General features: G+C 57.3%; 1 protein-coding gene across 1 annotated transcript in view; it reads right to left on the reverse strand.

The window, feature by feature from the left end:
* Positions 1 to 408: 408 nt before the first annotated feature.
* SLIT1 (slit guidance ligand 1) overlaps positions 409 to 26,854 on the reverse strand; it is a 149,626-nt gene continuing 123,180 nt past the window's right edge. Inside the window, exons 23-37 of the mRNA XM_028511690.2 lie at positions 26,000 to 26,071; positions 24,338 to 24,409; positions 23,502 to 23,573; positions 16,051 to 16,214; positions 14,236 to 14,360; positions 13,901 to 13,998; positions 10,796 to 10,935; positions 10,539 to 10,632; positions 9,147 to 9,284; positions 7,560 to 7,797; positions 6,925 to 7,055; positions 6,334 to 6,488; positions 4,959 to 5,247; positions 4,428 to 4,639; positions 409 to 3,574 (exon numbers count right to left, since the gene is read on the reverse strand). Coding sequence (XP_028367491.1) covers positions 3,336 to 3,574; positions 4,428 to 4,639; positions 4,959 to 5,247; positions 6,334 to 6,488; positions 6,925 to 7,055; positions 7,560 to 7,797; positions 9,147 to 9,284; positions 10,539 to 10,632; positions 10,796 to 10,935; positions 13,901 to 13,998; positions 14,236 to 14,360; positions 16,051 to 16,214; positions 23,502 to 23,573; positions 24,338 to 24,409; positions 26,000 to 26,071 — 2,239 coding nt within the window. The 3' untranslated portion in view covers positions 409 to 3,335. The remainder of the gene's footprint in view (positions 3,575 to 4,427; positions 4,640 to 4,958; positions 5,248 to 6,333; positions 6,489 to 6,924; positions 7,056 to 7,559; positions 7,798 to 9,146; positions 9,285 to 10,538; positions 10,633 to 10,795; positions 10,936 to 13,900; positions 13,999 to 14,235; positions 14,361 to 16,050; positions 16,215 to 23,501; positions 23,574 to 24,337; positions 24,410 to 25,999; positions 26,072 to 26,854) is intronic.

Here is a 26,854-nt window from a genome sequence, read left to right on the forward strand (position 1 = left end):
CCTCGGTTGCCCTGACGCCCCGAAACCTTCCGGTGAGGGAAGGCTGTGGCTCTGTACACAAACTTACAAAATGTGGGCGTGGCAGCGGGCCCGGGAAGGGAACGGAGGGGATCTCCATGCGCCACCCCCACCCGGAGCCAGGCTCCGCCCCCACACTGGCATCCCAGGGAGCGACGGCCGGCTGCCCGCCCCCGGACTTGCCCTTCCGTCTGCAGGAGCAGCGGCCCTCCTGAGCCACTTCAGGAGGACCAGAGCGCGCCGAGGGCAGCCGTCCTACATGTGCAGCATGTGGGAGCCACCGTGGACGGGCTGGTGTGGGGGCAGCCCAGAAGCCTCCGGTCCTGTCCGGGGGCCTGCCAGCAGCCCCGCTCACCCTCGGTGCAGACAAAGAGATCAGCAAGGCAGAGCCTGAGTGGATCAATGTCATGTTCATGTGGAAGACAACAGACAATATTCAACATGTTCTAAAACAACACGTCTAGCAAAGGGCAGGTGTGGCTCCCTCCTGGGCCTGTTCTAAACCAGTCTCTGTAAAAGAGTGACCCAAACAAGGCTACAGAAACCCCCAAACAGAATGTCACAGCTACGGAGCATCTGCAAATCAAACGAGACACTGGGTGTTGACTTTAACATATAAAAATACTATAACAAAATGAAATACAAATATATATTAGAATCTGTTAAGTATTCTGTATAAAGAGATACTTTCGTGGTTAGGCTAACAGCAGGCGGGGAGGAGATGAGTCCATCTGGCATGTTCCACCGCCAGACCCCTCCGCGGGGGGCCCGGGCCGCTGTCCTCCGCGGAGCCACCAGAGCGGCAGCGTCCTTGGGACTCGCCTGCTTGCGTCTCTTCGGTGCGTATTGAATGGAAACAGCCCATGGCGACGTCAAAGGGAACTAAAGGTCTTCACCAAGGGGATGGCAAGGTGTGGAGATGACTTCTCAGACAGATGACATCATGGTAGCCTTCCGGGACTCAGAGGGCCCCAGTGTGAACAGCCAGATGAGTGGGATCGGGGCCCTTAACTTGCAGGTGGGTGGCTAACTTGAGGAAAATTTGGTCCTAGGGCGCAAGGCTCTCTCAGCTCCTTGCTGCCCTCACCCTCGTGCTGGCTCCCGATCTTGCGGCTCCACCAGGGATGAGTGTGGAGCTGGGCTGGGGCAATGGGCATTGTGGAGGGGCCAGCAGCGAGCTCACGGGGTGCCCCCCACCTGCCCTCCCCAGCCTGTCGCACTGGGGCTGCATGGATCCTGGCAGCCATCACCTGTCTGCAGGTGTCCTGCTTTCTGCAAAGAAACTTCTGCCTGTCCAGGTCCCCTCGCGCCCAGGAAAACTGCTTCTCCAAGGCAGCAGGAGGTGGCAGTGGCCAGGGGAGGGTCCATTCCTCAGGACAGGTGGGTTCAAGAACACCCCTGTTCCAAGGGACAAACTAGCTACACTTCAGCTTTCCTGCCTGTGCAGCCTGGTACTGGCTGTTCTCCGGAGTCCCTCAGGGGCTCAGGAAATCTAGGTAAGAGGGATGCTCTGCAGCGAGGCCCACGCTGCTGGCCACAGGGGGCAGGGGCACCATGGCCTTGCTCAGGGCTACAAGGAACTAGAGCCCAGTGCCTGGTGAGGGACAGATCCTCCCCAACTGGGCAGAACAGGATCCTCTTTCCATTACAGGGGTCCCGGGACTCACACCCTCCGGCCTGAGACCAAGGTCATGGAACATGCCAGGCACCCAGAGTCACACTGCCCTCTACTACTCAGCAGCAAGGCCCTCACCCCCCGCCCCCGTCCCCGCCCTGCCACAGCGGCTGAGGACACAGGCACACACCACCCCAACCCCATCCATTCACTCCCCCTACCCTGCCTTCTGGCTGCAGCTGGAAGGAGCCTAGAAAAGGTGGGCTCACCGCCCTGGCCCACCAGCACTCCCCAGGAGTACACTGTCCAGGGAGACACCTGAGACAGGAGGGTGTGACCTGTCTTCCAGCCAACTCGCTATTTAGGCTCAAAGGTAATCTTTCTACATTTTCATTCTGCACGGGATTGAAGTATCTAGCCACACGGTCTGGTATTCAGTGACACTTCGAACACCAAGTCCTTCCTTGCAAACAGCCTGTGGGGCACCGCTCCAGCCGAGGCCGTGGCTATGCCTATAGTTGGAGCCCTTGTCTGGCCTGGCTTTCTTCCCGGGGCACCCTGGTCACCCTGTGATGCACTGTGATTGGTTGGCATGTGTCCACGAGGGCAGAACACCCACAGTACCCAGCCCCGGTCAGGCACATGAATACTCATTGATGTGATTAATGAAGATGGATTTCTAATTCCTGCGGCCGCCCTCCTGGGGCCACAGTGGGAGGGCCTCCATTGCTCTAGTCGTCCCACCTCCCTGTGTGCGAGCTGAGGAGACCGAGGTCCACGGGGAAGAACTCTGCAGAGCAACAGAGCCCTCGGAGGTTTCCTGGTGCCCAGACCACAGTTCCCTGCTGGTCTGCAGCGTGAGGGGCTCTGAACCCCATCTCCTCGGGGGCAGGCCCCGCGCAGCTGAGCAAGCTCAGGACCAATGCCCCTTTGGTGGCTAGTGTCTGGAAGTGATGGTGTTGATACTGCTGAAACCAACAACCCCCTGTCATTTCTGGTGGAGTGGGTCCTGCATTCCAAGTGACCATTTCCTCCACGTGAGTCCCCTCCTTGGAGCTACAATGGTCATCTCAGAACTTCAGGGTTCAGAGGTTTGGTCCTAAGACCCACCTCCACCTCCAGCCTCGGTCCTGAGGGTGCTCTGCCTGCCAATCAGTCCAGAGGTAAGGGTCAGTCCCTCTCTGGCCAGCAGGAGGGGCCCTTCCCCTCCACACCTGGCGGGCTGCCCGCAGAACCTGTGTAGCAGAAGGCGCACAGAGCCAGGGTGGGAGGCTGAGAGTCCTTTGAGGTTATCTGCAGGGGTTAAGGGATTCTGGGGCCAGTGTGGGCCACACACTCGAGGGAAAGGCTGGTTTGGGATGAAGCCGGTCCCTTCCTCAGACCCAGGTAGCAGACAAGGAGGGAGTGTCACTGTTCTGCACTTCTTGGCCTGACCGCATGCACACGTTCATTTAACAAAAATCTGTTGAGCGCCTATCTGTGCAAGGCACTTCTGGAGAGGGCGGTCTGCAGCCGCGCCTCGCCCACCCACTCGGCCCCCGGCTGCTTGAGGTCGGCTGGAGAAAAGCTGCCTGGCCCCTGAGAAGTGGGACCCAGCCCACCCAGGAGGGTCCAGCCACCCAGGAGCCACCTTGGTCATGGCCTGGGTCTCCTGGTGGCCATGCTTCTTGCCGGCCCTCCCCCTCCCCGTCGGCACTGGGCGCTATGCACAGAGGGCACAGCCACACTTGGTGGGCTTCTCCACCTCCTCAGCAAAGGAGGTCCCATCGCTGCACTCAAAGGTGAACTTCCTCCGCTTCGGCCGCAGGCCCCGGCAGCAGCCCCGGCCCGGGCACGAGCCCCGGCACTCCACCCACGACAGCGGGCGCGTGGTCTGGCAGATGGCATAGCCCCTCTGGACCTGGTGAAAGTCCCGGACAGGGTCCCCCCGGCACTCGGACCCTGGATGGGACAGACACCAAGAGAAAGCCTCAGGGCACAACTGTGGGCGGGTGCTGCCCACTGGGGGGCAGCAGGAGGAGGAGGAGAGAGGAGAAGGGGAGGGGGGCACCCCCAGAGGTCCTCTAGCTCTCAGAGCCCACCTCGTCCCCAGCATCCTCCCTGCCCAACGTGCGCATGCACGGCCTCCCCCCAGGGGCCCATAGTGCGGTCAGTGGGGAGGAAGCACTTCCTCACTGCCGGGGCCCCCAGCACAGACTGGGCTGCCAGGCCCAGGCGGGCTCCCGTTGCCCGGGGAGTGAGTGCAAGAAGGCCGCAGGCCTGGCAGGCAACAGTGTTAGAGAAGGAACTTGTGCTGGGAGGGTGCGGCCTAGGGGACCCTAAGGTGCCTGAGTTCTGGATTTCTCCAGACTCCCGCCCCCCCCTCCACCCCCCGCAGCACTCTCCATTCCAGCAGAAGCATCTCGGTCCCGCAGACCAGGGAGGCTGTCTCCAGCCCTTAGACTTCCTGCTGTTCCCAGTCCCAAGGTGACGGGGCCAACATGCAGAGGTGTGGGCAGGAGCTGTTACCCCAATAAAATCTCTTCTGTAAGGAGAGACCGCAGCCCAAATGGGCACTTACCCCAGATAAGGGGGCTGCAGGAAAAGCTGGGCCAGGGAGAGATGGGACCCTGTCTGGGGTGAGACTCGGAGCCCAAAGGGTGGGGGGCAGTAAAGCCCAATAGCAGCCTAAGGTGCAGAGCAGGGAAGGGGCACAGGGGGGTTGCTGAGGTTGGGAGGAAGAAAAGATCAAGTTGCTAAAGCCAGTGGTGGGGAGGGACCCTGGAGAGGGCACATCAGGAGGGGGGCCCCTGACCTTGCTCACAAAGCTCGCCCGAAAAGCCAGGGTCACACACGCAGTGTGCCCCCTTGGTGGCCAGGGCCTGGCAGTGGCCATGCAGGCACCGCAGGCCCCCACACGGGTCTGCGGGCGCCCTGGCCTGGTTGCACAGGGCCCCTGAGTACCCATCCTGGCACTGGCAGCTGTAGGAAAGAGCATCCAGGGGCACGCACTTCCCGTGGACACACCTGGAGGGGACAGAGGAAAAACGCAGTGAGGACAGGCCAGAGCCAATCCAAGGCCCACCCGGGACACCACACCTCCGTCCTTGGCATCATGGGCGGTGATCCTGTTTGCAAGATTGAAACACAGAGCAAACGGTGTCTGTGTCTGTCCCTAGGGACTTCCCTGACAATGGGAATTGAAGACCAGAATAAAAAAAAAACCCTGTGTTAGGCCACGTGTTCCAATTGGGGATTTAGAAGTGCTGTCTTTCCTCACCACAGGGAACGGGAACCTCCAAGGAAGGGGAAGGAACCCGCAGGGAGGCAGGGGTCGGCGGCTCACTTGTGGCCATGACAGGGGCCGTCAGCCGGCTGGTCGCAGTGCAGGCCCCCCCAGCCAGCCTCGCAGTGGCACACGGGCCCTGGGCTGGCGTCGGGCTGGCAGATGCCGTGCAGGCAGTACAGCTTCCGGCAGGGCTCGCAGCCGGGCACCACGCCCGGCTTCATCCGCGTCTTGGTGAAGTCCTGCAGCTCGTTGTTGATGTACAGGTTTCGGATGCACCCGTGGAAGCTGCTGCCATTGAGCATCTGCCACAGGCGGAAGGCGGCCGAGTTCACGTCCACCGGCATCCCTGGGGCGGCCAGGAGGGGGCAGAGCTGAGCGGAGTCAGGCTTGGACGGAGCCCCGCACCTACCTCTGAGGTCTGCTGGGCATCTCCACAGTGTCCCCTCTTGCCTTTGGCCCCTGCCCTGTCTCTGCCACCCTGGGCCAAGGTCCCTGCCGCCTTGGAGGGTCCAGGCTCCTTCCCCAGAAGAAATGGAAAAGCCGCTTTCCCTGTGATCAGAGCCCGGGGTGCCAGGCCTGGCAGCAGCCAGCTGACAAGTGAGACTCTGGGTGCCCAAGTCTAGGTCCCCTCACCCAGGGCTCCTTCCTCCCCCCTGGAACCTCTTGCTTTTACCTCCCACAGACCCCAGGAGCAGCAGAGGACTGGGGCCTAGAACTGAGGTATATGGTACCTTGTGACCTGCTTTTGGGGTCCCCACTTCGCAGCAACCCTCGGATGTAGGAGTTGCTAAACTCCATCGGATGCTCAGTGCTCAGTGACTTGCCCAAAGCAGAGCTGGGGTGAAAGCCCAGGTTCTCCACCCTCACACCCGCCCAACGCCTGGGCCAGGCCCTCCACAGCACGGAGACGGCCTGGCTGCATCCGGGAACCTGCTCGTCTGGACCTGGAAATGCCCACAGGTCATGGACAGGGCCATTTAGCCACAACACCTATAAGGCCAGCTGGGCAGTCCCCAGCTAATGCAGGGTCTCAGTGCCCGGGCACCCTGCAGTGGCTCCAGGCCTCTGGGAACCCCGAGACTGGGAATGGACCCTGAAGTATTGGCAAGCCCCTTCCAGCCCAAAGCCAAAAGGAAAGATGCCCACCGTGCAGAAGACAACGGGGAAAATCCCAGCTAGCTAGCCACTCATCTCACCTCCCAGGCCAGCCCTCGGTGCCAGCTCAGGCACTTAACCCTGTAAGTCTGGGCTCAGTGGACAGCAGCCTGGCTGCTGGCAGGCGAGAGCAACCCACCAGCAGCTTGGCCATTCACTAGGACCCGCCCCTACCACCCGGAACGACTCCCCCTCCCCAGTCCAGAGCCCCAGGCACCAGCTCTCAGGCAGGAGAGCATCACCCGACGGAGAGGCCCGGGGCAGAGCAGGTCCTCACCTCCCACGTAAAGGGGGGCCTCGCTGTTCAGTGTGTAGTGTTTGCCAAAGTTGTCCATGGTCATGGGACTCCCGCCATCAATGGAGAGATTCACCATCTGGTCAAAGGTGACCAACTCAACAGTGTGGAACTGCCCGTCATTGATCGTCTCAGCACTGGAAGAAGATGGGGTGCCCCCCCCCAGAGGATGAGCTTCAGTGGGCCCATTCCCACCTGGACACTTCCCCAGAAAGGCCGCTGGTCCAGCAGCTGCTTCCCAGGGGACCCCATCTCTCAGGGAAGAGACTGTGGCCACCCAGTGCCCTGTGGCCAACTCTCCTGCCCCTCTGGGGAAAGCCGAGAGGTCTGGGCCAGGGATTTCCAGCCCCACCCGCCTCCCCCTCCCCACTCAGGAGCCCCTGCAAAGTGGTGGAGGGATGCAGAAGGATGAGACCGCTGCCCAGGACTCAGCCTCAGACCCAAGTTGGGCTGCACTCGATGGTTCAAATGCCCCTTCCACTTGGGCAGCCCAGGTTCCGGTGGTCCCAATAATGAGCTGCTTTGGGCCCAGGAGACCCCCGAGAGAGACTGGTGGGCGTGAGGAAGCCCTACCTGTAGATGGCAGAGCTGGGGTAGCTGCCAGGGTCGTAGCTGACACGGACATGGCCCTGATACAGCTCCACTGCAATGTGGTCATTGTCCCCGTTGTACAGCAGGATCCCGTTGTCCTCTGCCGTGGAGACCTGATGGGCAATGGCACTTCCCCTGCAACCCCATCCCCTGCAGCAGCAGCAGCAGCGCAGGCTGGCGGGGGGAGCAGAGGGGCGACCCACGATTGGAGGAGGGGCTGCAAGCACTCTTGGTTAAAGATGTGTAAGCTCAGAGGTAACCCTGGCTGAGCGCCAGCCATGTGTAAGAAACCTACTTGTAGCATTGGAAGCTGAAGCCAAGGAGTGGTTGGACAAGAGACGGCGGGAGAGGACCCTGCTAAGTGTGGTTTCCTGGATCCAGTCACCCAACAGACCACCTCCCCCAGCTCTTCTGAGAGATTGGTTTTGTGACTCGATAGCCTTTCCAGTTGTGCTTAAACTGGTTCAGACTGAGAGGCTGACACCCACCCCAGAGGCTTTTGACCAACACGGCGCCTCCCCACTGTCCTGGGTAGGGAGGAGTCTTGATGCTCTGACCTAAGGCCAGGGTCCCCCACTGTCTGACTCCCCTCTGCGACCGGCGCCCTGGGCACGCACCTGGAGCGTGATGTTGGCCCGCGGCCAGTTCTGCAGGTCAGTGAACTGCAGATAGGTGTCCCGATCCACGAAGTTGACGCTGAGCAGCTTCTCACACTCGGGGCCGCCAAAGCCCGGGAGGCACTGGCACACGGCCTGGCTGCCCTGGTCCACGCAGCTGGCCCCGTTCTGGCACTCCATCCCCTCGCAGGGGCCCCTGGGGGCAGGTGGCTGGGGAGGCACCTCACAGAGCTTCCCACTGAGAGGGGAAGGACGCAGGTCAGACAGGGCAGGGCACGGGGCAAGGGGTCACCTTCCTCCCCGCCCACCCCCCCGTCCCATCCTGGAGGGAAACTCACTAAACATTTTGGGAAACTGGATCCTTAAGGTGACAGAAGATGCTCCTAACGAACATTTTCCCCGAGAAAACTAAGAGCCAGAGGGTGGTGAGAAACAAGGACGGTCCCTGGACCAGCAGCACCGATGCCCCCCGGGCACTGGGCAGAAACGGAAAACCTGCTCAGCCTGCTTTTAGCAACAGGCCAGGTGGTCGTGCGCACCTTAGAGTTCACAGGTCACTCACTGCTCTCACCTCACGTCACAGAAAAGTGAGACTTAAAACACAAGCAAAAGAGGGGAAAGACTCAGATTACTGAAGTGAAGAAATAAAGGGGGGCCATCGCCACCAACAGGTAGCTCGGATCCCAGCTACAACCATCTGTAGCGTCCGGGCCCACAACAGCCAGAACGTGGGAACGATCCAGATGCCCATCAGTAGATGAAGGGATGACCCAGTGTGGTGTCTTCGTGTGAGGGGCTGTCACTCAGCCATAAGAAGGAAAGAAACTGATGCCTGCTAGCACGTGGCAACATGATGGAGACACGGTGACACACACACAGGATGCTAAGTGGAAGCCGGTCACAAAGGACCACAGACTGCACACTTCCGTTTACACGAAACATCCGGAATTCGCAGATCTACACACCCAGGTGCTGGTAGATCAGTGGTTGCCCAGCACCGGGATGGAGGGGGTTGGGGTGACAGCTGGGAGGTGCTGAGGTTCTCTCGGGAGTAAAGAAGATGTTCGGAAACTGTGGTAGTGAAGGCACAGCTCTGGGACTACACCAAAAGCCATCAAATTGTACATTTCAGCCAGGTGAATTGTATGGCATGTGGATTATATCTCATTAAAACTGTTTAAAAAAAGAGCACCCCAGCAGATCTTGGGAGGTGGGCAGCCGGAGGAGGGCAGGCGCCTTCCCCTCCCAGCCTCCCAGAGGAGCCAAGACCTAAAGGTCAACAACCTTCAGGGCAGGGTGCGGCCTCAGAGGTTTCAAGAGCATCTGTGATGGGGCTCTGCCCACTAATCCCTACGCACCTCCCACTCCCTCCACTGAAGTGGTTGGGGCCTCCGCCTGCGTTCTGGGTGGTTCGTTGACTTTCCCAGGGCCACACAGCTGTGCGGACACAGCCAGGCTTCAACCCCAGGACTCCACAGCCAGGCCTCACCCTTACTCGCCACCCCAACCACGTCTGGGGGCCCCCACCAGCTCCCAGGCTGGTGGCCAGGACGAGTCAGCCCCCTGTGGCGTGCCCAGGGCCCTCACCTGTAGCCCTCCGCGCAGAGGCAGGAGTAGCCGTTCACTTCGTCGACGCACTGGGCCCCGTTCTGGCAGCGGTGAGCCCCGCAGTCATCCAGGTTCTCACTGCAGTTGTCGCCTGCGTAGCCTGGTGGGCACTCACACCTGGAGGCGGGCAAGGGGGCAGGCAGTCAGCCAGGGGCCTGCGGGTTCTCTGTGTGTCAGAGCTATAAACAGAGCCCTGGATATAAAGATGCCCCTGCCTGTCCTGGGACCTTTTTATGGGGCAGAAGAGAGCACGTGTGGGTTGGGGGCTCTGGGTTGGGAGGGTGAACACCTAGAGGCAGCAGGAGTTGGGGGACCCAGACCCACCACTGAGCACCCCCAGGGCCAGACTGCTGCCCCTTCCGGGCCTGCCCAGCTGCTGTCCAGCACGAGGCCCTGATTCATGGGGCTCCCCCAGCCCCCCTTCCCTAGCCTCCTGGCCACAGCAGGGCTAGTGCCCAGCCCTCTGCCAGTGCCGGACCCAGGCCAGCCTCCACCTTCCCTGCCCACTCTGAGCCTCACCGCTCACCTGAAAACCCATTTCGGCCTACCGATAGAGGGCGCACTCCGCCAACCCCACTCAGGCACACTGTGTTTGCGAAACTGCAGGTGGGAGCAACGTCTTAAAAACCCATGACCTTCACCTCACACGCAGTCTTCAGGTGACAGAGCTCTCCATATGTGCCAGTAACAGCAATGGTGACTATAGTCAAGGACCCCTTTTCCAAAACTCCTGAGGCCAGGTAGGTTGTGGAATTGAGAATGTTCAGATCTTGGAAAGGTAGTGAGTGCTTACAATGCTATATTACGTACCAGGCCGGGGGTCTAGGGCAGCCCCTCAGCTCCACATGTCCACAGTTCTGCAGTGAGATCAGCGTCCACTCCCACCACGCGGATGGAGGGGGACTGTAAGTAGCCCCGTGTCATGTGACAGTCAGCCTGTCTTACCAAATGCACTCAGGCCAGACCCGACTTTACTATCAGACTAGCTTTTGGTTTGCAGAGTTTCTTGGATTTTGTAACTGGGGTGAGGATTTGTGAGTCTGGAATGATAAGAGCTATTTACGGAGCATTTATCAGATGTCAGATGCGGCGCTAAGTGCTTCCCACGCATCTGCCCATCCGAGCCTCACAGCCACCCCAGGAGGAAGCTTCTGGTGCGTCCAGTTTGCAGATGAGAAAGCTGAGGCTCAGAGCGGTGCAGCCATCCCTTCAGGGTCGTGCTGGCAGCAAAGCTGTCCCCGTAACCACACCCCACACTGACTCACGGGACCCCTGCATGGCTGAGACCGAGCCTGCTTGACAGGCGAGGTGACAGGGAGGCACCTTGGCAACCCTTGCCCTTCCCTGGCCCTGGAGATGGGCAACACTGACCTGGGCCCATCCGGGGTGCCCACGCACTGGGCCTTGTGCTGACACGGGTTCAGCTCTGGGGAGCAGAAGTCTACAAGCTGCTCACAGGCCCTTCCTGGGGAAAGGAGGAGGGAGAGACGGGAGAGAGGCTGCCCCTGTGCTCTGCCAAACCTCCCGCAGACACTGAGGCAGGGCCCCCACCCTGCTGCCCGTGGGCATGGGGCTCGGGCCATGCATGCTGGCCCTCAGCTCCCCACAGACACGCACACCCCACGTACCCGAGTACTGCACAGGGCACCGGCACGTGTAGTTGCCCACACCGTCCACACAGATGCCCCCATTGGCACACGTGTGCGCCACACAGTCGTCGGTGTTCACCCCGCAGGTGGGTCCTTCGAAGCCAGCCGGACAGGAGCACCTGTGGGGCCGGGGAGGAGGGAGAGGCACGTAGACCCGTGGCCAGAGTGGCAGCCTGGGGCCGCTGGTCAGCATCATCATCCCAGAATTTTGGTCCCTACTCCAGGCTGGGCCTTCACTGCATGCTGGGCATTAGAGGCGGACAGACCAGCCCTGCACTCGCGGGACTCACAGTCCAGGGGCAGGGTGATGAGGGGACAGACAACTGGGGAGAGGCAGAGGGAATGGGGACAGTGCGGCACTGAGGCTAGGGGTGCCACATGAAGGGCTGCCCCAAATGAAGGGGCAGAGGACACCTAGCTCCTCTAGGAGGGAGTGGTCAGGGCAGGCTTCTCGGAGGAGACAATAAATTAAGGACCCTGACAGGGGAGTGCAGGAACGGCAGGGAAGGCAGTGGGGCCAGAGGCACGCGTACAGCCCAGAGAAGACCCTACGTTCAGTCCTCCGGGGGAGGTCCTGCTCGTACAAACAGTTCAGGTCTGCAGGAGCACAGGCCCCAGGGACGCGGCAGAATGGGGCTGGAGCAGGCCGTGGGGAGCCCCGGAAATCAGTGGCCTTCCAACCAGGTACACTTTTCCCTGGGGCATCTGGGGTTTTCGGGGGGCATGTGGGTCAGAGAGGTCTGAGAAGGTAATTTCCAGATCTTCCAGTTCTGCAGGGACCCTTCCCTGCGCTGACCTGCCCCCGCCCCCCCACAGAGGCACGTGCAGCTGCCCGGCAGGGGCCTACGACCCCTGGGCTCCGCATAAAGGGACAACTAGGAATATCGATATTTCAAAAGCGAGTGAACGAGTGGCTTTTGCAAGTCCCGAGGCTTCCCGTTCCGTGTGTGAAAAGTAGCTGGAGGAAGACCTCATGGACCTGTCCGCTGATAGAGCCCTAAAAATAATTTCTGATGACAGATCGCTGTGGGGGTTTGGCAGGTAGACTCCGAGGGACTCTGCAGACTTGCCTGACACGGCTACGGTAAAACTGCTCCTGTTCTCCCGTTTGTGTTTGCGGAAAACGCGCTCAGCACCTCCAGCCATACACACGCGAGGCGAGTGCGTGTGTGCGCACACAGGGCTCCCTCTCATTAAGACACGCGAGGAATAAAACCCCACTTCAAAGTGTAATAACTATCGATCAAACTGTGTAATACAGCCATGTTGTTTTGCCCAATTGTTTATTATTGATCATTGTAATGATAACTCAGTGCAAAAGGGACTTTTAAACAGAGGCTTATGGTCACAAGAAATAATGAAAACTTTAAGTTTACACTAATGTACCCGTGTTGGTGGCGGAGAAATATGACAGGCCGCTCCAGAAATGACCCTCTAGCATAAAAACAGATGACATGGGAAGGAACGTGGGAGGAGGCATGGAGAGTAAAATAAAAATACGCTTCTAAAGGAAAAAAGAATGAGGTAAACAGTTAAACTGCAGAAGAGCAGCTTATTTGTGTAATTTTTTTAATGGTATCAAATTGCTGTGCTATTAGGATTCCACTGGAGAACACTGAGAGTGTCAGTTTTATTTTTAAATGTGAATATTTACAATATCCTGAAAATGGCCTCCTTTGAAACAAAAAACTAAACTTACAATGAAAAATTTTAGCAGGCACCCCAAGAATGTGTGAGGACATATGTAGTTTTAAAACTTGGTGCGGGGGTGGGGAGGTGTGAGCAAAGGGGCTTGAAGGCCACTGACAAGGGGGGGCGGACATAAAACGGGTGGGTTTTAAGCAGGCTGAGGGGGTCCGCTTTGCCTCAAAAGGCCCTCGTGAGCCTCAGGGTTGAGGAGTAACTCAGGGAGGCACCCCTTTCTATCTACAGAGCCCACCCAGTGGCCTCCAATCTGTACCCCCAGCTGCACCCCTCTGAGCCTGGGGGGAGTGTCTGGGGTGTCCTCTGAGCCCCTCCACTCTCCGCAGGAGGCCAGGGAACTCCTGAGACCCCTCTCCAGGGACCCCTCTCAGGAGTCCAGGGAAGGAGGAGGGGCTGGCTGTGAGGAGCTGGCGCCCAAAGGAGGGCGGAGCCCATGGGAAGGGCACCGTTGCCAAGGCAACAATGAGCTGAGAAACTATTTATTGTTTCTCTCTTTACACCTGGCAGTTTGGGTTCGCGGAGACAGGTGTGGCTATTTCTGCCAGCAGACGCAGAGCCAGTTTGCTCGGCCAGCCATGTACCTTCAGCAGCTAAATACACAGTGTTCTTCAGAAAACCTCTGGGCCCAGGAGAGCTCTGGGAATTGGGGTGTTCGGTGAGGGGTCCTGGGGGAAGCAGGTCAGTGTGGGGGGTGCTTGCCTGTGATGTCAGCCCCGGGAGAGGCTGGGATGCCGCTGGCCTGTGTGGAACCAGGAGATGACCGCAGGGGCGGTTTTGGGGGGGAAGGTTCCGGAGGGCGTACCCGGGCCTAGCTCCACCTCTCCTCGGGCCTCCTGTCTCCTCCTGTCTCAGGGTCTGGGGTGGGGGCTCAACTGGGAGGGGGAGGCTGAGGGCGCTGCCTTCGGGCAGCAGTGGTGCTACAAGCAGATGCTTGACTTCAGCTATTAGACACCTTGGGTTCGCAGAGACCATAGGGGTTGAAAATGCCCCAAACTGCCCCTTGGCACTGCCACTGCATATGCCCTTGGCCACGGATTCTCGGTGCCATCAAAAGACCGCTCTGGCACCTGGCAGGAGCCAAGAGAGGCCTAGAGCGGGAGCAAGACCAGGCAGCTGGGTTCCCAGCGCCCGCCCCCGACTGCCGGCTGTGACTCCGACTGCCGTGCGGTCACTGCCTCTGGCGCGGCCGGCCTGGTAGGCACGGGCAGTTCCCAGTGAGAATTGGCTCCCCCTGAGCCCACCCTCTATCTCCTCCCAGAGCACACGGCCTTGGGGTGGGGGTGCTGGCCACTCCATCTGGAGGAGGGGGGCACCAAAGCTTGGGTGCTGGGCCCCATCAGCACCCCGCCCACCAGGATCCAGCCCCTGCAGGCAACTCACATGAAGCCGGCACCCTCGCCCTCCTGGGCGTGGCAGGTCCCACCGTTTTCACAGGGGCCACTGGCACAGCTGTCCAGGGACACCTCACAGTCTCGGCCCTGGGGAGAAAGTCAGCGGTGGGGACCCAGGGGCTAGGGAAAGCCAGCAGAGACAGCCAGCCCCCCGGCAGCCCGGCCTGCCTATCCCTGAGATCACTCATGCTTTCGTCCGCTCCGGCGCCAGCTCAGGAGCAGGAGCCATTCTGGGGGCACCCGGGCAGAGTGGGGAGCAAGACAGACCCAGCCCTGCCTGCGCGGCACAGGGGGCAGCCCTCCGCCGCCTCAGCCTCCACTCACCTTGTAGCCGCCGGGGCAGGTACACCTGTACGCTTCAAGGGGATCATTGTGGCAGCTGCCCTGGTTCCGGCACGGGCTGGACAAGCAGGGATCACACTTGGCCTGGACAGCCAGAGTGGGGGCACCTGAGACAAAGTGGTGGGGAGGGCAGGTGTTAGTGCAGGGAGGGTGGGGGTAAGCAGCCCCTGCCCCATGCCGTATCTCAGCCCCTGCCCCACAGGGCTGTGAGGACTGAAAGAGCCCATCCACAAAAAGCACTTCATGGGCCGGTGCTGGATGCTTCGTGGAGGTCGGGGCACAGCCATCAGCATGAGAGTGCCAGAGTCACTTCTACTGAGGTTGGGTCCTTTCCTGGGTCTGCTCACACCCTCCTGAGGCAACCACCCCCAGCCCTGTCACCTGCTCACAGGATAACAAGGGTGGCCACCTCAGGAGAGACCACCACACACAGCTGTGAGGAGGCCACAGTTAGGAGGAAAAGGGCCAAATGCCTTTAAGTTGTTTCTCTCAAGGTCAAAGCAGGAAGGAGCCTTTTCCTGTCACCTCTCCAGCTACATGGGTGACCCTCTCTGGCCCCTCAGGACCCCATGGTCACCCTGCCCTGAACTTGGAGATGGACGAGGAGCTGGCAGCCAGGCTCCCGGGGCCCCTCCTAAGAGGGGCAGCGGGACCCACACGAGTCAACGGCGAGAGCAGCAGCTGACTCAGTCTCCACTTAGACAGACCCCCTCTGGGAGCGGGGAAGCATCCGCTCTGCTCGCTCAAAGGCGTAAGCATGAACGGGAACAGAAACACTTTCCAAAATCCCTGGAAGGAAGTGCGAGAGGCCTTCCCAGGAACAGGTGGGGTTCTGCCTCTGGTCTGGGTGCTGGTCCCCTGTGTGGGCCCAGTTTGTGGAGATTTGTGGCCGTTCACTTCCGATCTGTGTCCTGTCCTGTTATGCGTGTTCCATTTCAATAAAAAGTGTGGGGGGGGCGGGATTTCACTGGTACCAACACCACCCAATTAAATAAATCCTGAGCAAATGTTCCAACACAAATCGTCCTGCTCCCAACAGCTGAGAGCAGAGCCCCAGATCGGGCCCTCAGCACTGTTACCCGTGTGACAGCATCCTGCATGCAGAGTGGCCTGCGCCTCCTCATTAACCTGTGGCTGTCAGTTTCACTTCCCACGGTGCTCTGTGAGCTTGCAGAGGGCAGGGGCCGTGGCCCACGGCCTTTGGTGTGCTCCCCCAGCCGTCCCCCAACACAAAGCCGGCCCTGGGGCAGCCGCTCAGCGGCCTCCCTCTGCTCGGCAGGGCTCCTGAGGCCTGGGCGGCAGGCAGGCAGTCAATCCCAGACCGAGCATTTACAGACGCCCAGGGTGAGGCTTCTTCAGAGCAAAGCCAGAGGAGCCTCCGGCCCCCATTTTCCCACAAATGTCAGGAGAGTGGCCCTGGGTCCAGCTGCTCAGGGGTTTAAGCTAATTGCTGAGCACAGCTCCAGCCAAAGGGAGGCCTGAGTGCTTGAAGCGTCCAGAAATGCTGTTGCTATTTTTACTTTCCTGACATAACCCCAGGGAGGGATTAAAGCCCTTATAGCCTGAGAATTTTCTGCTTGTTTTTTTTTTCCTGTTCATTGTTATGTCAGGACTAGAAGGCAGTCATGCTAGCGAGCTGCAGGTGCCTCAGTTCTGCCACCTGACCCCCTGCCCAGCTGGCTGTCACAGACACATCTGCAAGGTCCAGCCAGGGTGAGCAGTCCAGTGGGCCGCCGGCATTGGGAGGTGGCGATGCAACCCGGTACCCGCCACCCCTTCCTCTGCTCCTCGGCTCACCTTGGCATTCAAACTTCTTGGCAGGCGTGGTGAGGAGCAGCTTGCCCTCCATGTCTGGGGGCCCAGCGCAGCGGGCAATGCCTGGCTCCTTGTAGCCGGTCTTCACCCAGCTGGACAGCCAGCGGAGGTGGCAGTCACAGTGCAGGGGGTTGGCACCAATGGCCCTGGGGCGGAAAGTGGAGAGAAGCGGGCATTTCAGCCTCAGCGGTCATGGGGTATCTAGGGGGCTGATTGTGAATTCAGGGCTGTTGCATCGGGGGCTGGCAACAGCCCTGAATTCACAATCCAGTACTGCATCACCAGCACGGTTTCGAGTCCTTCGAGTGCGTTCCCCTACTGGGTCCTCACCACACCCTCTATCCCCATTTGACGTGTTGAAGCTGAGGCTCCAAGACATGGAGGCCCTTGCCTAAGGGTGCACAGAGAAAGGGGGAGGTGGGACTTGAACTGGTGCTGTTGAGGCCAAAGCCTATGAATGCATTGCCTCCCTGCTGCATTGTGAGAGAGGAACCAGCACCCGCTGCAGTGAACTGCAGCTGCTCTTCCGGCTGCAGCGCCTCTAATCAGCGCCTTGGGCCCAGGGCAGGTTTTCTTCCTCCCTCTCAGAGACGTGGGAGCTGAGCCTCCCGTGACTAGGTCACTTCCCTGAGGTCACATGCCTGCTGAGGGGCCACCCCTGGGTCCGGATGCGGCGCTGCCGGACTGGGGAGCGCACCCTTGTCAAGGAGCACACAGACGCACCCTCCCTGCAAGCCTCTGTGGAACACCACAGACCCAGCGTCTCTGCCTCACACCCCGCCGTGAAGGTGCTGAATGCCGCTGAATTATGCACCTAATGCAGTCAATGTTATACCACATGAGTTTTACCTCGAGGCTTTTAAGGGCACGTTCCCATGTCACTGATGGAGTGCAAAATGGAATGGCACTGACAAGGGGCACTCTGTGGCATCTATGGAGTTGCCAGCACGGCTGCCCTCTGCCCCAGCGACCCTGTTCCCGGGAGCTGGTCTCGCAGATCTACCTGCACACGTGCCTAGTGGCACCTGTGTGAGGACACGGATCGCAGCCTCTCTGCAACGGGAACACTGGGAACTCCCAGTGTGCGTCCGTGTGGGACGTGCTTCCACAAACCACGATGTGCCCACATTCCAAAAAAGTCTGACCCACAGTCACTGCCAACTACAGGAGGCCCCACGCTTAGACGTGGTGGCCTTCTGGTCCTCCCTGTAGTGACACATATTATATCACAAATTATATCCACCCAAGCAGCTGGCTTCTTGTCACTAAACAGCACAGCGTAGAGACCTTTGCGGGTCGGTGTGTATGAGTCCGTCTCATTTTGTCAAACTGCTTCCCAGCGTCCCAAAGAAAGGGCGCCTCCCAGCGCTCATGGGGCCCCTGCCCTGTTGCCAGGCATTCGGGTTGTTTCCAACCGTGGCCAGCACTCTCCCACATGCCTCTGGTGAAGTGAGCGTTTCTCTAGAGCAGAAAGCTAGAAGTAGGGTTCGGGATGCAGAGGAAGTCCTTATAAAAAAAATTGTTAAGTTTCCCTCCAAAACAGGGCGTATGGACTTCCACGCACCAGCAATGCAGGGCCATGTCTGCCCCCTCACATCCCCATCCCAACACTGCCTGCGGCCAACCTCTTCGTGTTTGACCAAGCTGGTCGGCAGTGACTAAAAGATGGACAGACGTGGGGGCACGTCCCCTTTGGGGGACACAAAGGGGCCAGAGTTCTTCGATCCAGCAAATAGAAAAACGTCAGAGCTTCGTCCCTGAAGTTCTCCGCTATCAACGTCATTTTGAAAACGTCATGCTGTGTAAGGTCAGTGAGAACGAGCCCACTTTAGGGAATTAGCAACCGCACATGCCCTTCTCCCGGTTTCCGGGCGGCGCCGCAGAGGCAGGGCGGGCTGCGGAGGGCGGGGAGTCTGAGCCGGACATCCCCGGAATAGCGTGCCTGAAAACACGGGCTGAACGAGACCTGGGCTCCAGCCCCCCGCACAGCTGCCCGCTGCCCAGGCGACCTTGAGCGGTTTGCTTCAAGTCTCCGGAGCTCACTTTATGATTCGATAAAGAGCCTGCGATCTGGAGAGGGGAAAGGACAAGCGCGTACAACCTGAAGCGGGCGCCGAGGGAATAGTGCGGCTTAGAAGAGAAAGCCAGTGCAGCCTCGCGGTGTAGTTAATGGTTCTCTGTCCCGGCGCGCTGATGGCACCGACCTGGCTGATGGGGCAGGGGACACCCTCCTCTTTCCGCTGAGCAGAGCTAGGGCTTCTGGGGGGAGGGGGGCAGGGGAAGCTCAGACACTGAGTTTTTGAAGCTCCGGGGTGTTTTAAAAAAGACTCTTTAAAATATCTGGGATACAAAAATTGTGGTATGTTTAAGATGTTTGCATTTACCAGATTAATATGTTTAACAAAACAAGTGCAAAGAAATGTAATTACGTTACTCATAAGATAAAAGCAGAAGTTATGTTAAAATATGTGTTGTAGTAGGCTGTGGGAGTACAGTTTGGTAATGAGCCAGAAGCTGCAAGTTCATTATGAACGGCTTCTGTCAGGCCTGTAGCTTGTTCACAGAAAGTGCCAGAAAGGCTAAACCTGAGGCCGTGGCGAACGTGGAGGCCCCGACAAGTCTCAGGGCCGTCCCAGCTCCCAGTTCCCACGTGTATCCCCATAAATGGCACAAAGTGGCACCACAAATGTAAGCGTCCCTTTTCAGCTCTTAACAGTTAAAGAATAAAAAACAATTAAAACTACCAACATCGATATAAAGCAAATCAAAACCCTCAATTTCATGGGACAAACTCAGAGCCACACCTGACTTCAATATTTCAAGCTTTCATTTATCTGGCGGCTGGGTTCTGTGGCTCACTCAGCGGTACTGGTAGTTCATTTTCACCTGGGGACCACTTTTCCCCCGAAAAAATGACTGTGGACTTGGTGAGGAGCAGAGAGCCACAGGTGCCGCTGAGACGCAGCCATGGGGACAGCAGCGAGGCCGCTCAACAATCCCAAAGGACCGTGGATTCAGTCCCCGACCAGCGTACACATAACCCCATGTCGCTGTCCTTGGCGTAACTTGGGAATAGTTGAAACAGTAGATACTGGGTGTGTTCACGCCAAGACCCTGCCGGGCTTCTGTTCAGGTAACTGGGACCAAATAGCTTTCCTGTGGCCGTTTCACAGAGGTGCCCACTGTGGCCTTGAGCAAACACCGAAACTTCAAGCTCTCCTTCGCCCGAGCCCATCCTCCTCCCCACAATGCATCTGTGTGCGCCCCTGTCTCTTTCCACTGGACCGCAGCTTCGAGAGGGCACGGAGCATGCACCCCCGCTGCGCCTCACGCCAGCTGGCGTCTATACACATTTGCTGGATGGACACCAGCCTAAAAGCATGAGAAGTGCACAGCCCTCAGTATGAAAGCAAGTTCAGAGAGAAAAGAATGTGACGAATTTAATTCTCATAATTCCAGTTCTCGTGGGTTTGTATGTACATCTTTGAAATCAGTATATTATCTTTATTCTACTTATTTTCATCCAATAATAAATTCCAGTGTCATAATCACAATGAATTATGTGCTATTCTTTAATCATTGCATGTTTACTTTTCATACGGAATTCTTCATGAATCCAGAAATCTGACTTTCCAGAGTGCAGCAGACTAGAAGCAACGACACGTCAGGTTCCAGACACGAAGATCGGTGTCTGGGAGCCTTGGCACAGCGCCTGACACACGGCAAACATTTGCTGACGGATGGACAGTGACCAGACCAGCGATGGAAGGTGAGCTAACTGCAAAGCGAGTACAAAAGGAGCAGAAGCAGAGAGAGGTGCAGGGTGTGGTGGCCTGGAGCAGCGGTGAGCACGCACAATGCTCACGGCACATTAGCGCCACCACCGACATTAGGAGTACCATTGTTCAGGCTGGGGAAGAGGCCCGAGAGATGAATGGATTGTCTGAGACCCGACTGCAAGTTGATGGCAGGACGGGGACCTGATGCCACACCTCCTGGTTCCTGATCTAGAGTTCGAGGGGTTTAAATATGGCGAACCCCGTCCTCCACCACACCCTAGGCCCACCCACCCCTCCTGCACACTGCCAGTGAAGAGAGGCCTAGGCCGGAGTCATGGTAGGAACAGAGGGCACCTCCAGGCAACAGGAGCACTGGGTGCTACCCTTGGGCACCCCTGACTTGTCATGAAGCCCTGTGCATGCTCCTCCCTCCAGACCGCACAGGGCCTCCGAGAAGCCCAGGGTGGGTGCGGTGAGCCTGCGCCATCCTCTACCGTCCCCTGGCTCCTCGTAAGCGCTCGAGAAATCCTTAGGCAAGAGTTGCCACGCTTCCACACAGAGGAGATCATGGATGCATGCATGCACTTACCCATATATTCCATCGGTATTGCATGTGCACACACCTGAACGAACACAAGCACACGTGCCTTTCCCAAGCTACGCCTAGTTCCATTCAGAACCCTGGGTGTAAAGGGCGGAGTTTATTCAGGAGGTCGCTTCGTAACAATGACAGATATCTTCCACATAGACGCTGTCTCGTAGAGAGATGTGAACACATCTAATCAGTCATGCCAATGTGCTGTTCTGCAATGACTGCGAAACTGATCTTTACTTATTTCTTACTAACTGGATCTGACCCAAGGTCACTGTTCTCCTAAAGAAAATCTGAATTTATAGATAGGTATGAGCTCAAATTTTGCTTTGGAAGCTTTGGTTTTTGTTTGTACAGAACATGTAGTTTTTTCATTTCCCATTTGAAGAATAAAACCTCTAGATTTTGAGCTGAGACAAGATCAGAATGTGTCTGGGTGCCATTCATATTTCAGTGGGAAGGAGGAGAGGAAGTCAACTTTCCATTTAAGCCCCAAGCATAAGACACACACAAAAGGGGGGACCCTATGCGTTCAGAAAGGTGGACCGGATGGCTGAAAAGGCCTCACTGGCGAGGTGGAGAGCGGACCTGACCCTTGCATAGCCCAGGGTAAGCCAAGGAGGCTGCGTGGGCTCAGAGCTGCGGCAGACTCCGGCCCCCAGGGGAGACAAGTGCAGCCTCTCCCTGGAGAGAAGCATCTTGAAAACACGAGCTCATGACCAAAATTCACCAACCACAGATGGAAAGAGGCCCCTGGGAATGGGTGTCATCACCCATGGACAACAGTGCCCTTGCCTGGCCCGTGTCTGGGGCTGCCACCTCCAGCCAGGCTCCTGCCGCTGCACTCCATCCTCTCTAGCCTCCATAGGTCCTGTGGCTTTCCGGGAGTTTCCTGTAACTTAGTTCTTCCGCTGTTCCCTTCTACCCACAGAATGAAGTCCAAACTCCTCAGCATGGCACAGACACCTTCGCAGGGGAATCCCAACATCCCTATTCTAGAGTCTTCTCTTCCCACCTCATGCTCCTCACCCAGCCAAGCTCCCCATGTCCTGTGCTGGACACTCAGCATCCTTGACTGTGTCAGGTACTTTCTTGCCTCCATGCCTTCGTGCATGCTGTTCCCTCTTTCTGGGATGTCCTTCCCATCTTCTCCACATGGCAAACCCCTAGGTTCTTTCTAATGGCAACCTAAAGGGCACCTCCTCTGTGAAGTGCCTCAGAGTCCCCCAGAGTCAGTCCCTGCTGCCTTTGAACTTGTTTCATGACATCCCAGGTGGCTGCCAAGGGAAGATGCCTTCTGTCAGTGAATTCTTGAGCACCTGGCTCACTGTGGTTACTCAGGATGTTTCTATTGAAGCATTTAAGAATAAATAAGGAGCTTTCGAATCACACATGCCTGAGTTCAAATCCTATCTCTGTCGTTTCCTGGCTTTATGGCTTAAGGAAGCTGCCTAACTTTTCAGAGCCTGGGACTGGAAGACGGAAATAATAAATCCTGCCGACCAGGATGAAGCCCCTCCCCCATTCCACTCCAGGGGCCGACCAGTCGCTGCAGACTTCCCGCTGAGTGCAGACAGGCGCTGGCATCCTGGGTGTGGGCCCCAGGAGGCCCCATCACATTGTACAGCTGCCACACAGAATGAAACCTACTCTCATTTCGACCATGAAGGAAACGATACCCCACAGACAAAGTACGCACTTGTAGCACAGCATTTATTCTGAGCAGACCCTCAGTGAATGACACTGGCCATGACTTTATTTCCTCAAGCCCCAGACCGTCAGATGCACTGCTGACTCCTGTGCTTTGGGGCGGGGGGGGGGGGGGGGGGGGGCGGAGGTGGGAGACAGGACCACATGAAGTAGATCATTTGTCAGGCACACTCTGATTCCAGAGATTAAAACACGGATACGGTGAGTCTCAGACCTGAGAAAATCCAGTGAGACTGCGGAGTGAATGAACTGCAAGTGGAGGTGCTGGGGACCCCAGAAGCCTCTCTGACTCAGACGTGCCTGCGCCCTCAGGCCCCAGGCACTGGGTGTGGGGCAGAGGGCAAGAGGACGCAGTGACCCCCAGGGTCCCGGCCGCAGCCCACCCGGTCTGCACGCCGCCTCGGACTATAGCCGAGTCTCCAGGAGAGAGTGCTCAGTGTCGGCCTCACCTCCAGGATCAGCCCGCCGCTTTGCATCCCTCCGCTGTCTGTGTTGCGATGAAGCACATGCAGCATAAAATCCGCCACTGGGGCCATTTTCAAGGTACGATTCAGTGGTAGCACCGGTTACATTCACTGGGCTAGGCAACCATCACCCCGTCTGGTTCCAGAATGTTTTCATCATCCCAGACAGAAACTCTGTGCCCATTTAACAAAAACGCCCACTTTCCCTGCTCCCAGCATCTGGCAACCACCAGCCTCCTTTCTGTAGCCACGACCTGGACCAGCCCGGGTGCTATCGGTGGAACCACGCAATCTTTGTCCTTCTATGTCTGAGTTACTTCACTTTGCACACCTTCACGGCGCATCCATGTTGTAGCGTGTGTCAGGACTTCCTTGTTATGGCTGAACACTGTCCCCTTGCACGGAGAGACCACGTTTTGTTTATCCACTCACCTGCTGATGGACACCTGGGTTGTTTTTGCCCTTTGGTGATTGTGTGAACTATGCTGCCATGAACTTGGTTGTAAATGTGGCCGCGTCCCTGCTCTCCGTCCCCTCGAGCACATACTTGGGAAGGGATTGCTGTTTCATGTGGTGATTCTACATGTAGCCATTTGAGGAATCGAGTGCGCTGCTTTTTAAGAATAGCTCGTAGCTTAGCAACCAATAAATAGTCATTACCACTTCTACTATTGCTTGTGAAGAACTGTTCTCCTGTTATTGCAACTGGTGAAACCCCCAATGTGTGAGAGTCTGCAGTGGGGGGCACTGAAGGTCACAACCTAAATTTTGAATTGTGTCAGAGTCAAAGCAACAAGTTCTGAGAGTCTCAGGAGGTAAGGGCTTTCTCGGAACCCAGATTCTGTTTAAATCCAAAGAGGCCCCGAGAATGGGGCCGGAGTTACTTACAGGTGAGACAGGGAGGTCACGTCTGCGAAGATGCCCTCTGGGAGGGTGGAGATGTCGTTGCCGTGCAGGGACCTGAGGAGAGAAGAGGCTGTCGGTGACACGCAAGGAGGGCGGGCGCAGCCCCCTGCAGAGAGGGGCGTGGGCAACAAGGGAGACGCCCCGCCTCAGAGAGGCACACTGCACTGCTGGCCACGGGCGGGCAGAGGGAGCCCCCGATCACCCCAGTAGACCGTCCTGCCCCTCAGCCCTCCTGGGACTTGGTTTCTTCCATCCTCAGTAACCCAAGTGCCATTTCTATTCACGCAACAAACGGAATGCGTGCAGCCAGGACCCTGAGGGCTAGGCTTTTCTTGGGAAGGGAGTTAACACACAGGCCAATTGGCGGCAAACAATGTCACCTTGCTCCAGATGGGGCTGTCAGAGGACTCAAGTTCATGGATACACCACGGGCCATCATAACAGGCCTGGCAGGGGGCTTTGGTCATAGGGCAACACCTCATAGTGGGAATTCTTAGAAAAAGTTCAAGCATCTTGCAACGCACCCCATCTGAACAGGAGACTCACATGCAATTTGGGGCTTCCTGATCTTGGATGGCCTCCACCCACACACCCCTCACACTCAACCTGAGGCAGAGAGCGACCTCCATTTCTCAGCCGGTTCCCCATTCACCCCTTGGACTCTGTTAGCACTGAAATGAGAGTGGACCAGCCTCCCGCCTGTGGACACAGTTGGCCCTGCAGGGGCCCCAGACGCAGGGCCGCTCCTGCCCACCAGGTGGGGGGCAAGGTCCTCAGCGAGGCCAGTTTCCCTGGAGGAATGAAGAGCAGGGACTTACAGCAGACGCAGGGAGCGCAGGCCCTGGAAGGCCAGCGGAGGGATGCACTGGAGGGAGTTGTAGCTGAGGATCCTGCAGGGAGAGAGGGAGAGAGGAAGGAGGGAGGGAGGGAAGGAGGGAGAGAGGGAGGGAGGGAGGGGATTGGTGTTTGCCTGGGGCTGCAGGCCTGTGAGGAGTGGGAGGATCATCAAGGGCCACAAGGAAACTCCCAGGGGTGACGGATGTGGTCACTCTTGATTGTGGTGGTGGGTCCATGGGTGTGAGCATAAGTCACAATGTACCAAGTTGTACACATTAAGTACGTGCAGTTTACTGTGTATTAATTGGACCTCAATAAAGCTAGTTTAGAAATGATAACAAGAGAAAGGAGCCGCTCCTGTCTACCCCAGGACAGAGCTCGGTCTCCCTTGCAGCAGCCAGGAGCACTGAGACTGGGACTGCTTGGCCTCCGCACTGTAGACAGTGCTTTGTCTGGGGCTGTCCTGCGCACTGCAGGGTGTTTCACAGCATCCCTGGCCTCTACGCATGAGATGCTAGTAGCTCCCCCTGCCCACCTCCCCCTGTGACAACTGAAAATATTTCAGGCATTGCTAAATGTCCTCAGGAGGGTGGAGCCACCCCTGGTGGAGAACCACGGCCCTGGACCACGGCAGCTGCACCCACAGGCTCAGGAAGACTTGGAGGAGGGAGCAGGCCGGCTCGTGAGCAGCCCCTGGGGCAGGTGAGTGCAGGGGACAGAACCTCACTCAGTGCCTCGGGCCACATCCTGCTCCGGGGGCCTGGCAGGTTCAGGACCCTGTGCTGCCTCTGCTGTTGGATTGCAGTAAAACAGAAGGGAAAGTTCAGAAGGCTTTTGGCACATTGTCTGTCAAATGAGGTGTTAGGAAGGGAATGAGATATGCTCTTAAACTCCAGGCAAATAGAAGGGATTCTTGTTAATGCTTCCTTGGAATATAATTAAAGCAATCATTAAATTATGGGCACAAAAATGTCCAGAGGGCCACTGTTCACAGAAGTGCAGAATGGAAACAACCCAAATATCCATCAACAGTGGAATGGATGAGGAAAATATGGCACATTCCTGCATGGAATACTATACAGCACCGAAAAGGAACAGCCCACAGCTCCACACAATGCAAGGGGATCTCACAAGCATCATAGTAAGTGAAAGTATATATTCTGTGTAGTGCAATTTATATAAAGTTTAAAAGTTAAAATGGGCAAAATTAAACTTCACTGTATGGAAATGAGCTTGTAGATGGCGACACTATAAAGACCAAAGGTCATCATAAAAGCCAGGGTCCTGGCTGCCTTGAGTGGAGAAGGGAGGAATAATGATCAGGAAGGGGCGGGGCAGCTTATGGGGTACCAGCTGTGTTTTTCACCATAGGTATTTACACCTGCATGCTAGCTTTATGATTATCTGTTAAACTTCACATCTATAATTTTTGTACTTTTCTGTATATGTGCTGTATTTCACAATAAAAAATGTTTTTAGAAGTGTTTTTGGCTGGCAGGCCCTGGCACAGTCTCTGGCAGGTGAGGGAGTCTGCATGTGACACCTATGAGTGACGGGGCTTGGGGAAAGCCATAGGGGGAGCCCTCCCGCCACTCCCCCCACCAGCCACTCCCCCCGCCGCCCCCGCAACCTCCGGGACTCACAGAGTGGTCAGCTGGCTCATGTTGGTGAAGGAGGAATTGCTTAAGGAACTGATCTTGTTGTTACTTAGGTCCCTGGAAAAGACAAAAGCCCCCAACAGGCAGCTTGATCCCAAGAACTGGCCCAGCATTAGCTGGCTCTCCTTCCTGTCTTTCTCAAGCGCACCTGAGCCCCCAGCACAACTGCCTCACATTAGACCGAGGAAACCTGGCCTCTCTCTTTGGCACTCTGTCACCAGCCACCAAGTCACTCCACCCCCGCCCCTCCACCCCGACGACCACTGGGACCGTCAAAACACACTTGCTACATTATTAGTAAAGACTTATAAACTGGAGCTCCAAATTTCTGTAAGCCAGTGTGACACAAAGCAGCCACCCTTGAACTGAATATCCCATACGGCAGGGAACTGGTGCCAAGGTGTTACACCTAGGACACTAGACACGACTCACTATAGCTAACATTTTCTTCAGAGCAAGACTTCCTTCATGAAGAGAGCAACATGTGGATTCACGTTCTGGTTCGAGTTCCTGAGCTAACTGCGGACCATTACAAAGAGTCCCCGGGCTGCCCGCGGCCCACTGGCCACACTTTCACAGCAGCACTGCTCCGGGCCGCACCCTGCACTGCTGTCCTGGGGGCCTCTGGCCAAGGAGCAGATAAAGGCCGTTGAAGTGGGGCGTTAGTCAGGCTGGAAGGCTAAGAGGAGCTAACTGACTCTGAAGCTTATTTTGTGTTTTTTCATGAGGTGGAAATAACAGAAAAGCAGATGTTAGTCTAAAGAAAAATTTAGTTCCCCATACTTATTTGTAGCTGCCATATTTCATATTTGGTTTGGGGGCCAAGGTTGGACTGAGAAG

This window comes from Phyllostomus discolor, chromosome 5 (genome assembly GCF_004126475.2).
Source record: "Phyllostomus discolor isolate MPI-MPIP mPhyDis1 chromosome 5, mPhyDis1.pri.v3, whole genome shotgun sequence".
Lineage (NCBI taxonomy): Eukaryota > Metazoa > Chordata > Mammalia > Chiroptera > Phyllostomidae > Phyllostomus > Phyllostomus discolor.